Below are 14,326 nucleotides of genomic sequence, written 5' to 3'. Positions count from 1 at the left end.
AAACCATATAAAAGTTATATTTATAGCTATAAAACTATTTTACATTTAGTTTTTGCTTTGCTAATGTTTACCCTTTTTCCTTTTGCTTATTTTTATTACGTATTGTAAGAAAGGCGTCTCCAGTTCATGCATTTACAGTGACCCACTCTGTACATAGAACAATGTTTCTTTTCTGTTAATTTTTCATATTCCTGGATCTGCTGCTTTTGTTTTTAATAAGCCATCATCATCGCGCTTATCAAAAGCGCCATCCGTCTGAGCAGACGAGGAGAGGACACTGGAGTGTGAGTTCCTTTTGCTCCGCCTACGACACACACAGCTGCCCCCTGAGCTTGTTTTCCATTTCCTCTCCACTCCATTTCCAATCAGCCAGAATCCTTCCCAGGAGTTTTTGGGAAAATCAGGACGGGGCAGGAATTATTAAGCTGCAGAGAAGAGGGAAAGCTGGTCTGACCATGATGAGAGAGGAGCCACTGAACGTGGCACGACTGAATTTGTCAGCCACCTTTTGTGGCATCTAGAGCTGCTCCGCCCGCTTCCCGCATACTGTCCTGCGTGTAGAAAAGTCACCCACCATGGGCTGCTGCAAATGGATGAGCTTCCTGCTGGGGGAGCCCCCGTTAGAGTAGCAGCAGGCCCCCAGGGCGGAGCGAGCACAGGAAGAGGCAGCAGAAGGCAAGGGGGAGACCCCCTCCCCGAGGGAGAGCGGCCAGGCTCCCCACCCCTCAGCGAGTGAGGCCTTGCAGCTTCTGGGTTCAGAGAGCCCACGTCTCAGGCACTCGGAGTGCTGGAACCGCAGAACTCCAGGCTGTGTTCTAAAGGACTGGCTTTGTATTTTATCGTGTAGCCACAGGGATCCACTAGAGGAGACTTCCTTTTTTTCTTTTGCTTTCTTCTCTTTTTTCTGTTCTTTCCCTTTTTGTGTATGTGTGTGAGGTAGAAAATGGAATTCCAGATGACTAGCAGTTTGTTAACTGCAGCTGAGTAGTTATAAGTGTGCTTAATTTGAGTGGAGCTTATTTGCAGACATTTTAGGAAATAAATCTGGGAAACCATTTGTGATTCTCTGCAGTCGACTTTGAGAAAGAAAACAGCTATATCTTAGATTTATTTTATTCTCTTTTATTATAAAAGTAATACATGCTTGTCGCAAAAAGGCCAGAAAGCACAAAAACACAAAATCCCACTTCCCTATAATCCTACTGCTGTATTCTTTTGGTGTATTATCCTCCCAGATCTTATTTCTGATGCATAGATGGATGGATGGATGGATGAAACAGGAAAATACACAAAATAAGTGTTAAAGTAAAAATTAAATTATGATAAATTGTCTTTTCTTTCAATCATGAAACAGTTTCAAGGAAGATTTTTTGCATTCACGGTTTAGACAGGCCCTTTGTTTTTAATATCTGTGAACCATAATTTATAAAACCAATCTTCTATTAGTGGGTATTTAAGTTGTTCCATCGGAGAAGGCAGTGGCACCCCACTCCAGTACTCTTGCCTAGAAACTCCCATGGATGGAGGAGCCTGGTAGGCTGCAGTCCATGGGGTTGCTAAGAGTTGGACACGACTGAGTCACTTCACTTTCATTTTTCACTTTCATGCATTGGAGAGGGACATGGCAACCCACTCCAGTGTTCCTGCCTGGAGAATCCCAGGGACGGGGGAGCCTGATGGGCTGCCGTCTATGGGGTCGCACAGAGTCGGACACGACTGAAGTGACTTAGCAGCAGCAAGTTGTTCCATTTTCCCCCTGCTTATAAACAGTACAGAACATATCCTTGCCCATATGCCTCTGTCCTATTTTTCCTCTAGTATAGGTTCTAGAAGGGAATTTGAGAATATTCAAGTACCAGGTTTTCTGCATACAAACCAGAACTGATTTCTTTCTATGTCATTTGCCTTAATCCCTGCCTATTTGACAAGTAGGGAAAAATTAACTGGTGTTAATTAGACCTTTTAAATTACGAATGAGTCTGAGCAGTTTTTCATACCTTGCTTGGCTTTTTAAAAGTCCTTTTTAAAAATGTCAATTACCTGTTTAAACCTTAATCTATTGTGTGATTGGGGATTTATGTTTATCTTACTGATTCATGAGAGCTACTCATATATTGTGGAAATGAAGTTGTATTTCTCACATATATTAACAACAGTTTTTCCCAGTCATTTTTCCTTCATTGTCACCTGTGTGTCTTTAACCAAGTCAAAATTAAACATTTATGTTGTCAGGACTCTCCACTATCTACATGGTTCCTGGCTCTGACGCGTGCTCTGGAAAGGACTTCTCCCACAGTGACTATGTATTATATGATATTCATCTTACTTTTCTTCTTCTAATTTTACGGTTTTATTAGTCTACTTAGTGTAAATTTTCTCTGTCTAGATTTACCCTAGATAAGATAGCAAGTAGATTAATTTTATTTTTTTCTAAGGTGTCTAATAATTCTAATAGCACTCGTTAAAATGTGTATGTTTTGGTTTATTTGAGTCTTAATCTTTATCATGCCGGTGATGATGAAAAGGAAGTACTTAATACTTGAATTATGTTTGACAATTTTCATAAACTGAAGTTCTTTTGTTTTAATAGAGGTCCTGTGGGAGAATCAACGAGTCAAAAGTTCCAGAAAAGAGGAACCCCCCGGTTCTGCTATATCTGACAATATCTGGAAAAACTACTCCTTGGATGAAATTGAGACGGCCTTTTGTCTAGAGGTAAGATTGTTTTCGTAGCGCCAGGGTTATCTCAACTGTGAACCAAGAAAGTAAACAGCTCTGGAAAACCACCAGCCTAGACATTGTTTCTAAACTGTGTTTTGAACCCACCTCCATCTCCCAGAACACTGAGAGCTCCTCCAACAAAAATGCATGGATAATAATGACCATGATGAGAGACTGATTGTCAAGCACCTCCTTGGTGCCACTCACTCTCTAAATCTAATAAGAAATATTTAGACCTATATACAGACATGGTACAACTTTGCTGAGTAAAGTAAAGGAAGGCCTGAATAGATGAAGAGGTCTTTTCTAGTTGTGGACTGGAAGATTTAGTATTAACACATGGTCTCCCTATATCTGGGTGTGTATATTTATATGTGTACACAAATATACATATATATTTTTTGTTGTTCTGAAAAGTTACAGTAGAGGGCTTATGCTATCACATATATAATGTTTTATAAAGGTATAATTAATAAGACAGTATGGCAGCGGTGCAGCAGTGGACATTCAAACTGAATTAAAACAATAGTTGGTTAATGGACTGATATTGATATATGACTTTAGCATACAATGTGCAGCATTCCAGTAGAGTGTGATGGGGACAAGGGAGGAGAATATTCAGTAATTATTATTGAGATAATTCCCTAGACAACCACCTGGGGAAAAAGCTTGGAACTTTTCACTCTCCACACCAGAATAAGTTCTATATGCACCAACTATTTAAGTTTAAAAATAAAAAATGTGAATGAAAATTTTTAATCTTGAAATTTAGACTTTTAAGCATGAAGTAAAGCCCCAAAATCATTAATGACAAAGATTGGTAAATTTGTCTTAAAGTGAAAAAGCATTTGTATAGCAAAACTTTACATAAACAAACGATAAACTTGGCAAAGCATGTGCCATATAACTGACAGATAGAATAACTGTTCCTAACATATGTAGAACTTTTTATAACTTATTAATTTAAAATTTTCAGCGGAAAATTGTCAGTGAGAAAAAATAAACAAAGCCGATATAGATTAAGGGCATTGGAGGAAGGGGCACATGAATATTCCATTGGTGGATTAGTAAAAACTTGTTTTCCTTGGTTGTTGTTAATGAATTTATTGTTTTCATGAAAACACGGCGATTCCGAAACACATGACCATTACGAAAAGATGTAAGCAATTCTGAAAAGTATAAAGAAGAAAGTAATAAATTAAATCCACCACCCAGAAATAATCGAAGGCAACATTTGGTGAACATAATTCTAGGCCTGTCTTTATATATTAATAGAAGGATGGCTGCATCAGTGGGTGGGTGGGTGGATACACAGAGAGAAATAATTTTATAAGAAGAGAATCATGCTTCTCTTTACAAATAAGCCATATTTAATTTAAATTTCTTTGAGTTTACCATAAGTGGAAAAAAAAGTCATCATCATCAACCTCATAATTAACCCTTTTATGGGGCTGCCTTTTCATACCGCTCATGGGGTTTTCTCGGCAAGAATACTGGAGTGGTTTGCCATTCCCTCCTCTAGTGGACCATGTTTTGTCAGAACTCTCCTCTGTGATCCGTCCATCTTGGGTGGTCCTCTGTGGCATGTCTCATAGCTTCACTGAGTTAGGCAAGTCCCTTCGCCGCAACAAGGCTGTGACACCACTCTAATGGCAGACAGTGAAGAGGGACTAAAGAGCCTCTTGATGAGGATGAAAGAGGAGAGTGAAAAAGCTGGCTTAAAACTCAGCATTCAAAAAACTAAGATCATGGCATCCAGTCCATCACTTCATGGCAAGAAGGGGAAAAAGTGGAAACAGTGACAGGTTTTCTTTTTGGGGGCTCCAAAATCACCATGGACAGTGACTGCAGCCATGAAATTAAAAGATGCGTGCTCCTTGAAAGGAAAGCTATGACAAAGCTAGACAGCATTTTAAAAAGTGGAGATATCACTTTGCCAACATAAGGTCCATCTAGTCAAAGCTGTGATTTTTCTAATAGTCATGTACAGATGTAAGTTGGACCATAAAGAAAGCTGAACTCTGAAAACTTGATGCTTTCGAGTTGTGATGCTGGAGAAGACTCTTAGAGTCCCCTGGACAGCAAGGAGATAAAATCAGTTGATTTCTAAAGGAAATAAACCCTGACTGTTCATTGGAAGGGCTGCTGTTGAAGCCGAAGCTCCAATACTTTGGCTATCTGATGAGAAGAGCCGACTCATTGGAAAAGATCCTGATGCTGGTACAGCTTGAAGGCAGGAGGAGAGGGGAATGACAGAGGATGAGATGGTTGGGTAATATCACTGACTTGATGGACATGAGTTTGAGCAAACTCTGGGAGATGTGATGGACAGGGAGGCCTGCAACGCTGCAGTCCACGGGGTCGCAAAGAGTCGGACACGACTTAGTGACTGAATAGTAACAACAAATGGGGCTGGTGTCATCAGCGCCCCTCGGGTTTTCAGGCCTCGTGGCAACTCTGGAAGCTAGGTGCCGTTATCATCCTGGTTTCAAGCTGAGGAGACTGGAGCTTGAGGAGGTTTAACGACCTGCCCAGGTTACTCTGCCAGAGAGTCTCGGGCCCGCTCTGTACCCCGGGCCCTCTGCATGACGCAGCCCTCAAGTGAAGCCGAAGAGATTTCTGGACTTTGTATATTTCTTTGCCACAAGAGATATTAGGTCCCACGAGGGACTTTGAGACAAGAAAAAAGATTAAGAAAGCCATGAAGAGTTGGAGAAATGACGGAGTTTTGAAGGCTGTCTCAATTACAGACAGTAAGCACTGGCTCTGCTGGGAAACTCCTCGGGACTGGCCCTTCCTGTGTCTCCTCCACACTCCCTCCCATCTCACAGTTTTCTGCTGCTTGTCTTTTGTTCTGAGAGTTTGTAATATTTACATTCTGTCCTGTTACCATAATTCCCCCTTCACCTTCGTTTTATATTTACATGAATTCAGTGCATACCGCTCTATTCCAGTGCCCCCCCTTGCTTATCCCTTTCAGAGCACTTTATTTTGATTTATTCTTGGGTTGGCTGGATTTCATTGTCAAGTAATTCCCTCAAGAAAGGCTCATGGGTGCTTTATTCCCTCTGTTTTTTTTTTTTTTTTTTCATACTCTCTTCTGTTTTCTTTTTTTTTTTTATTAGAACAACTTGGCTGGATATAATTCTTCCACCATTCTTTCTTTTACTCAAAATGTTGTTTTTCTACAATGTCTTCTGGCGCTGGGTGTTCTTGAGAAGAACCCTGAGGTCAATGGATTTTTTTTTTCCCTTCTTGTAGATAATTTTTTTTCCTACCATGATGCCTAAAGTATTTTTTCTTGATCCTTGAAATTAAAAAGCAAAACTAAGCTCTCTTGGCATGGAGCATTTTGTTGGCTTCCTGGAACACAGTATATTCTTTTGATGAATGAAGATTCAGTTCTTCATTCCAGGAAAAATTTCCCTGTGTCATGTCACGAATACCTCCTCCCTCCACCCTTCCTCCCCACTCCTGTCTTCCTTGCAGATTTCTTTCTTTCCTTCAGTGGTCTCCCCACTTATCCTTACATTGGGCCATCTTTGTCTATCCTTGATGATAACCATCCTCTCTTAGGATGCCATCATCTTTATTTTTCCTCTGCTTTCATTGAGATTCTGTCAAGCCATTCTGGCTTTTTTGGCTTGCGAGATCTTAGTTCCCCAACCAGGGGCTGAACTCAGGGCCCTGGCAGTGAAAGGGCTGAGCCCTAACCACTGGACCACCAGGGAATTCCCAAGCCATTCCTTTACTGTTAATTTCAGCCTTATCTTTTATTCTTGCTGTTCCTAATTTGTTATTAGTTCCTTGGTAACATTTTTGTTTTCTATTTTTTTCATTGTTTTTATCATCTTCAAGCTTTTCTTTTAATGAATTTATATTCTTACTTAGCTCCTTTTTATCATATGAAAGCTTTGCTGTTTATATATGTATATATTTTGCTAATGTGTTTTCTTACCGATTGGGTTGTCTTCTGCTTGATGTTTGTTTCTTTTCTGTAGAGTGTTTGCACAGTTGCAAAACCATTTATTTTCATCCCATTTGTGCTTACCTTGAGATCCACTCGTATTATGGTTGTAGTCATATTTTCATTTTCGTTGCTGCACAGTTTTCTATTAGCTACATATACACAAATTATAGACTGTCCTATGCTTGGACATTTGGGTTGCTTCCGGTTTTGTGCTAATCCACATGATGCCACTGTAAGTGGTTGCCTGCATATCTTCCGGTGTGTATATGAAAAGTTCCTGGTGTGTGTGTGCAGAGGGAATTACACCCAGGCATCCCTTGCCAGGCTGCAGGGAACGCATTCTCACCTTTCACTGGCAGTGTCCGGTTCAGACACCAGCTCACACTCACACTGGGAGCGTACGAGAAGTCCCGTTGCCCCATGTGCTCACCAACGCTTGAAGTCATTAGTTTTTTACATTCTTGTAAGTCTGCTGATATTTAAATGGCATTTCAGCAATAATTTAATTTTATTTCTCTTTTTACTGATGTGTCAAACAACTTTATATACTTTGCAACCTTTCTTCAGAACATTTTTGGTAAAACTATATCCATTTTTAACAAATATTTATTGAGTACCTGTGTGCATGTGCGCCTGCTAAGTCGCTTTAGTCATGTCTGACTCTTTGCAACCTATTGGACTGCAGCCCACCTGGCTCCTCTGTCCATGGGATTCTCCAGGTAAGAATGCTGGAGTGAGTTGCCATGCCTTCCACTGGTGAATCTTCCCAACCCAGGGGTCAAACTGGCATCTCTTACATCTCCTGCATTGACAGGCAGGTTCTTTACCACTAGCGTCACCTGGGAAGCTCCTGTTGAGTGCCTACCGCTTGCCAAATTGTGCTTCATTTTAGATCATTATTAGTGAACAAAACAGACACAACCTTGGCTTTCATGGAGACTGCATGACCGTATATCAGGGAGAGAGATGTTAAGCAAATACACATTTACAAATATCATTTTCTTAGGGTGGTATGACAAAAAAGGACAGGGTGTCATGAGAGAGAATAATGAGGCATCTCATTTCAATTGGGGATCAGGGGAACACTTATAAAAAACACTTGTAAAAAACCAAAATAAATGTACCTTTTGTTTGTCTGTCAATACTGTGATGGTTGCCTTGTGTTGTTTCAAAGTATAGTGCAGATACACACTAGTTCTTATGGGAGAAGTTTCATGACATGTTGTTAAATGAAAAAAAAAATTTGTTAAAACTGAAAGTGTGGTATGGTCCCATTGTTGTAAAACTGTAATATACTCTTAAGTGATCGTGTTGCAGTTTTTGGAACACCATATGAAAACCTGTGGGCTGTGAGACTTCCGGGTATCTTTATGGCCTTGTTTATACTTTGCTGGATTGCTTGCATTTTTTCTTTTGTTTCATTATGAACAGTAACAATGAAAATTCCAAAAGAAGTTCTACGTGTGGCAAAGACATGACTTCTGTTTCACTCCTAGGCTTTTTTCCCCTAAGTGCTCTTGATTTTGTCAAAACACTTTCCTAGGAAAAAATCATATTGGAAACTGAATGTCATTAAGATATCAAAATTGGATTTCATTAATCCAATAAATATACCGAGACCAGACTCTACGTCTGTCTTTGGCTTCTTTCCACAAGTCTTCTCCCAGGCAGCGGCCTCTCCCTGAGAGATGGGTACAATTTAGCCACATTTTGGGTTAATTTTATGCAACTTTCTAAGGAGCTTAGGCCCCGGGAGTCTCTCTCTAGATTCTTTTAAAGATTTCCGCCTTAGATTTCCGATATTCCTGTGCACCCTGAGGAAGTCTTAATGAATGTACTTCTTCTTCGTTTAGTGGATAGAGATCCTTGTATGTATGTTTCCATGTTCCAGCAGCTTTTTAAAAAAATTAAAAAAAAATTGCTTTTTGGCCACGCCACATGGCATGTGGGATCTTAATTCCCAGACCAGGGATCGAGAAATACAGCTTTTAAAGACATCACCTTCTACACCAAGTTGGTGGTTCTTTTGTTTATCTTCTTATCACAATTAGCAGGAAAAAGTGAATTCAGACAAAGTGGAGAGGGTTGGAAATATTAAAGAATATTGTTATTACTCAATAATAAACAGCAGGAAAACCTTTGGAAATAAAACCAATCTTCACAGCATTTTTATGAGTCATATAAAAATCAGTGGTTAACCTACTTTACTGCATTTTAGAAGTCCCATAAGCAAAGCTCATTCACCCTGATTCTTTGTAATTCCCCATGAAAAAAAAAGGATAATTAAAGAAATGTCCAATGTGTACAATGTTTATGAAATTCTTATATTAACGATTTCCCTTACAGTAAAAGCAACTTCTATTTTTAATAAGATGCTACCAGCTTTTTGTTTGATTGACCTGACTTAATCAGGAGCAGCCTAGCATGGGCTCACAGTAAGGATGGCTTGCAAGTATATTAAGAAAGATGTATCAAACTGGCAGATCCACCAAGTATTTTTAGCTCTGAAATTTGAGTTAGAGCTATTATATGTGCTGTTTTTCCCCAAGAAACTTGTCTGCCTTGACAGTTGAGTAGCTGTGGCTGGGGATACTGTTTTGTAGTAAGCTCATCAATTAAACATTTGAAGTTCAGTACATGCCATAGTAACCTTTTTGATCAGTTTTGGGAAGGAAAATGTGAAGAGGTTTTGGTGAAAATAAAGTGGTTGGATGGCTCTGCGCCGCTGATTTCTGTGAATGCCGCACTCTCATTTTGATTCACCGCAGCTTTCCAAGTGCTATGAGAAGGTTGAAAAGGCCCTGAGTGCAGGGGACCCCTGCAAAAGTGGATACGTATCTTTGAATTACCTAAAGATTGTCCTCGACACCTTTGTGTACCGATTACCAAGAAGAGTTTTCATCCAGTTAATGAAAAGGTAAGAGTCCCATTGTTTCCTTGACATTCCCCCCCCACCCCAGACGTCAATCGTGAGAATAAGGAACAGCTTCATTTATATTTTATTAATGTCTTAGACTTTTTTTGCCACTGAAAATTTCAAATACATGCAAAAGTAAAGAGAATAATGCAGTGAACCCACGAATGCGCCCACCACCCATCTCAAACATTCCACTCCTGGCCAATCATTTCATCCCTACCCCAGCCCACCTCTCCTCTACCACAGATATTTTTGAAGCAAATACCAGACATCATATTTCATTGAAAAGATCTCACTATGTCTCTCGATAAGAACTCTTGCAAGAAACATGGTGCAAATACTGTTTCACACTTAATACAATTATCAGTAATATTAATAAACATCCAGTTGGGATTCAGATTTAACTGATTGTCTCCCATTTTCTTTTATAACTAATTTGAGTAAAGATCCAAGTCAAATCTGTATGTTCCAATTGATTGATCTGCCACAGTTTGTTTTTAATCTATAGGGACCTTCTCCATTTGTTTATTTTTTTCCTCAAGATGCATTCATAGAAGAGGTCTGAATTGCTTGTTATGTGGAGTTTCTTAGACTCTGAACCTGACTGATCGCAACCCACAGTGGCATGTCACCTGCTCTCCCGTCTCCCTCCCGCCACCCCCTGCCCCTGAATTGGTAGATACAGATCCAGGTACAATTCTGGGGCAAGAATGCTTCGCAGGTGGCAGCAAGCATGTGTGCACTGCTTACCTTTCTTGCTGAGATGTCAGCAGCTGTGTTGATCATCCCTGTGCCCATCAGATCGCTGGGGATCGTGAAGTGGTGACCCTGTGTGTGTCTGCTTTCTCCTTTTCTCACCTGGAGTGCTTCTGTAATGAGAGCTCCCCCTCCCAGCATTTGGTAACTAGGACACAGTGTAAGAGGCAGGAGCTCCTTGGTTCTTTCCCTTCGCTTACTGCTTTTCAAAACAATGAACTGTGTTCCCAGCATCCTCTAGCAGTGAGCAATAAGTGATTCTTCTTAAAAAAAATATGATCATGAACTCATGAGTGCTGACATATTTGGTGTGTTTCAATTTATTACAGTTATTATTCCCTTCGATGCTCAGTTTGCCGTGTCTTGGCCAGGGGAGCCTTTTCGTGTTGGCTCCCGAGTCCTGCTGTGTAACCCTTATAAGTCCTTGGGTAGCACTTCTTGGTGTCACGGAATGCCCCAGGCACTTCTGGGACATCTCTTGCCCACACCTGGAGTCAGCTGTTTCTCCCAGGACCCCTGTTTCCTTTCAGTTGGAAGTGGTATATATAGACCAACCTCTGGGTGAGGAACACTGTCTTTGGTTTACCCGGCTTTCTGTCCAGGTAACTAGAAATACTTTTCTCTGGGGATGTAGGGTTGAGGCTGATGGAAGCTTGTTCTGCAAAACTCTGAATCGTTGGAGGACACCTCGGGGTTACCTGGTAAGGAGAGGTATGAGAGACAGAGAAGGAAAAAATAGTACCGACCTAGACCACGGCACTTCCTTCCCTGCTCAGCACCCTATGTGTCACCGTCACTCAAGTCTTTAGGTTCCTTTTAGTTTTGCACGCATTTTTTGTTTAATCAGTCAGTCACCACGCAATTCCTGAGCACTTGCTATCTACCAGGTTCTGTGGTCAACACTAGGAACTCTCTGGGGACTAAGAAAGCCATGATCCCTGCCCTTGAAGAACTTTACCTGCTGGAGGGGAGACTGATGTCAGCAAACATACATGGAATGAAATAAAATGCACAGTGTGATGGAGGCTCTCGGGCTTCCCTGGTAGCTCAGTTGGTCAAGAATCTGCCAGCAATGCAAGAGACCCCGGTTTGATCCCTGGGTCGGGAAGACCCCCTGGAGAAGGGACAGGCTGCCCACTCCAGAGTTCTTGGGCTTCCCTGTGGCTCAGCTGGTAAAGAATCCATCCACAATGCGGGAGACCTGGGTTCGATCCCTGGGTTAGGAAGATCTGGAGAAGGGAAGGGCTACCCACTCCAGCATTCTGGCCTGGAAAATCCCATGGACTGCACAGTCCATGGGGTTGCAGAGTCGGACATGACTGAGTGAGGCATATGAAGGCTGTTGGAGAGGTTGATAAGGACATAACGGAGAATAACGGGAACTCAGACCATTCTAGGGTGGCCTGGAGGGGCATCTCCGAACGAGTGAGGCCAGGGAGAGCAGCTCAGGGCGGAGCCTCCTGGGCGGGGCCAAAGCCCTGTTGGGGGGCTGCCCCAGGAGCCCTGTTCGGCAGAAGCCAGTGCCTGGAGTCGAGTTGACAAGAGAGCAAGAGGGCAGAGACGTGCGGCGGAGGCAGGGGGGGCCGGCAGGGACTGGCGGTTGTGGTGAGTGAGGGGGTAGCAGACAGGCTTTGTGGGGGGATTCCACCTAGAGACCCCATCTTCAGGCACAGGCTTCCTCCTTGGCCAGCACCTTCTTTCTTCAGAATGTATTTCTAAAAGTCGGATTCACCTGCAGAGTGTGAATTCTTTCCTGAATTTTTATAAGAATTGCCAAGAATTGTTGTTTTCTCGGAAGATAGCAGCGACTTGCATGGCTGTCAACGCAGTGTGAGGGTTCCGGTTTCATATTGTTTTCAGTGCTGAATATTAACATTGTATTAAGATATTGATGACCTAAGAGGTATAAAATGGTAGCCCCCTTATTGCTTTAATTTATGTCTCTTGGAGGGATTGTTGAGGTTGGACATTCCATGAGCCCAGGATGCTCTTCAGGTCCTAATTGGTCAATGGCCCCACGGATGGTTTTTCAAGTCATTTTCATCACCTTTTTGTTTAATAATTTTTTATAATTATTTCATTACTCACAGAGAACCCTTTTCTGTCGTGGGTGCTGCAGCTGATTTCCCAGCTTGTTATTTCCCTTTCATTATGATTCCTCATTGTTTAGAAGTTTACATTTTAACATAATCAAACGCATTAATCTTGGTCCTTTGCAATGTCTTCTGTTGCTTCTATCAGTTACCATTCTTATCCAGGCTTGATAAAAGCTCTTTTCTACCCTTCTTGTTTTTCCGTTTCTTTGAAAACAAAATGCTTCAACCCCTCCTGAAATAAGGTGGGTATCCCAATTGAAATATTTTTTTCCAAACAGATAATTTATTTACCACCACCACTTTCTATGTAATCCTTTCCCTCCCGTTGTTTTTAATGTCCACTTTGTGCCATTAACTCTGTCCATCATTTGGTTTAATGTGTGTTTCTGTATGCTCTCCCGCCAGTCTATAGAGTCCTCTTGTACCAGGACATTTCTGCCCACGGTTCTGTCTACAGAGCCGTCCGACAGCCCTCATGTTTTCTGCTGAGTCTCGGGAGGGGACGCTGAGGTGCCTGCTGTCACGCTTCTTTGTCTCTCCTCTGTTTCTTGAGTTCACATAGTGATTGCTGAAGGACTCACCCTGATTACGTCACCTTCTAAGCCAAGAAGGGAGAATCCGCCGGCTTCTGCCATGAAAGCAGTGGCCTCCGAAGAGTGAGTGAGAGAAGGAACTAGCGTCCTGGGCAGCTGGCACTGGGGCGGCCCTGCGGGGGGCGCTGGCCTCTGCCTTCCTGTGCTGTCCTTCCAGGCCCCCGAGAAGGCGGTACCGTTGGGACACCTGGTGTTGCCAGAAGAACTCTTTAATCCCTCTCAATGTTTGTATTCTGAGCATCACAGGAAGCCGTGCGTAGTCTTCTAAATGTAGACTTAGTCTGTTTGTTAACGTACCAGGACGTGCCCATGATTGTACTGGACATATTCTGTGTGACTTTTGTGTTGAAACAATGATTTAAGGGTTCATTGAGAAACCTGTCCATGACTGTTGACAGCTCTATTCATAATCACCCCAAACTGGAACCAGCCCAAGGTACCTCAGCCGGTGATTGGATCAGCAAGCTGGTTTACATCCACACGATAGACTATTTCTCAGCAACAAGAAGGAGAGAACTGTTGATACCTACAACATGAGTGACTCTCAGAGACGTTTTGCTGAGTGAAAGAACCCAGTCTCGAAGGTTCCTACCATAGGATTCTAGTTATCCGATGGTGGGCGAGAGGAGACTGGTGGTTTCTAGGATAAGGGGTGGGGGAGGGCCTGACTCCAGAAGGGAGGCTGTGGAGGACGAGGCAGTCCTGGGTTCTGTGTGGGGCGATGGTCTCGTGAATCTACACATGCGATAAATTCATGTAAATGTGTACATGCAAACCCATTTTTACTGCACTTGAAATTGAGAGATAAAGTTTTAAAACTCATCTCTTTTTTAAGGCAAACAATACAGAAATGAATATAGGAGGAAATAAAATAAAATCTAAACTCTCATGCCCTACAAAATGATTTCAGAAATTATTCTCCTATCACATTTAAGAATGGAAAGAAAAAAAGGCATTTTTTTTAGTTTATTTTTAAAAAATACTCCAGATCTAGGGCCTAAATTAAAAACTCTTAACAGCTTGGTAATGAGACATAAAATCTTGATCCAAATAATATGTTAGGGACGTTAAAAGCTATTTTCCATATATATTTTTTAATGTAATGGTAGGCTGTAATTGAACCAATATCTTGACCTTTATTACTAACATGCTGTGCTTTTCATTGTCGCCTAGCCTTTTATATAAAATAGATCTATTAAAAACAAAACCAGTGTTTAAATATGAAGAATGAGGTTTGCGGGAGAGTTGAGAGGATGGAATAAATGCTGTGACT

At 41.7% G+C, this 14,326-nt stretch overlaps 1 protein-coding gene across 4 annotated transcripts in view; it reads left to right on the top strand.

Annotated features, from left to right (window-relative positions):
* Nucleotides 1-14,326, top strand: part of EFCAB6 (EF-hand calcium binding domain 6) — a 241,475-nt gene that overhangs the window by 80,939 nt on the left and 146,210 nt on the right. For all 4 annotated transcript variants that reach the window (XM_070453475.1, XM_070453474.1, XM_070453473.1 and 1 more), the window contains 2 exons: nt 2,591-2,715; nt 9,460-9,608. In XM_070453475.1, coding sequence (XP_070309576.1) covers nt 2,591-2,715; nt 9,460-9,608 — 274 coding nt within the window. The remainder of the gene's footprint in view (nt 1-2,590; nt 2,716-9,459; nt 9,609-14,326) is intronic.

This window comes from Odocoileus virginianus, chromosome 23 (genome assembly GCF_023699985.2).
Source record: "Odocoileus virginianus isolate 20LAN1187 ecotype Illinois chromosome 23, Ovbor_1.2, whole genome shotgun sequence".
In the NCBI taxonomy this organism is placed as follows: Eukaryota; Metazoa; Chordata; class Mammalia; order Artiodactyla; family Cervidae; genus Odocoileus; species Odocoileus virginianus.
The sequence above is the reverse complement of the archived record's forward strand: the minus strand, read 5'-3'. Positions and strand labels throughout refer to the sequence as shown.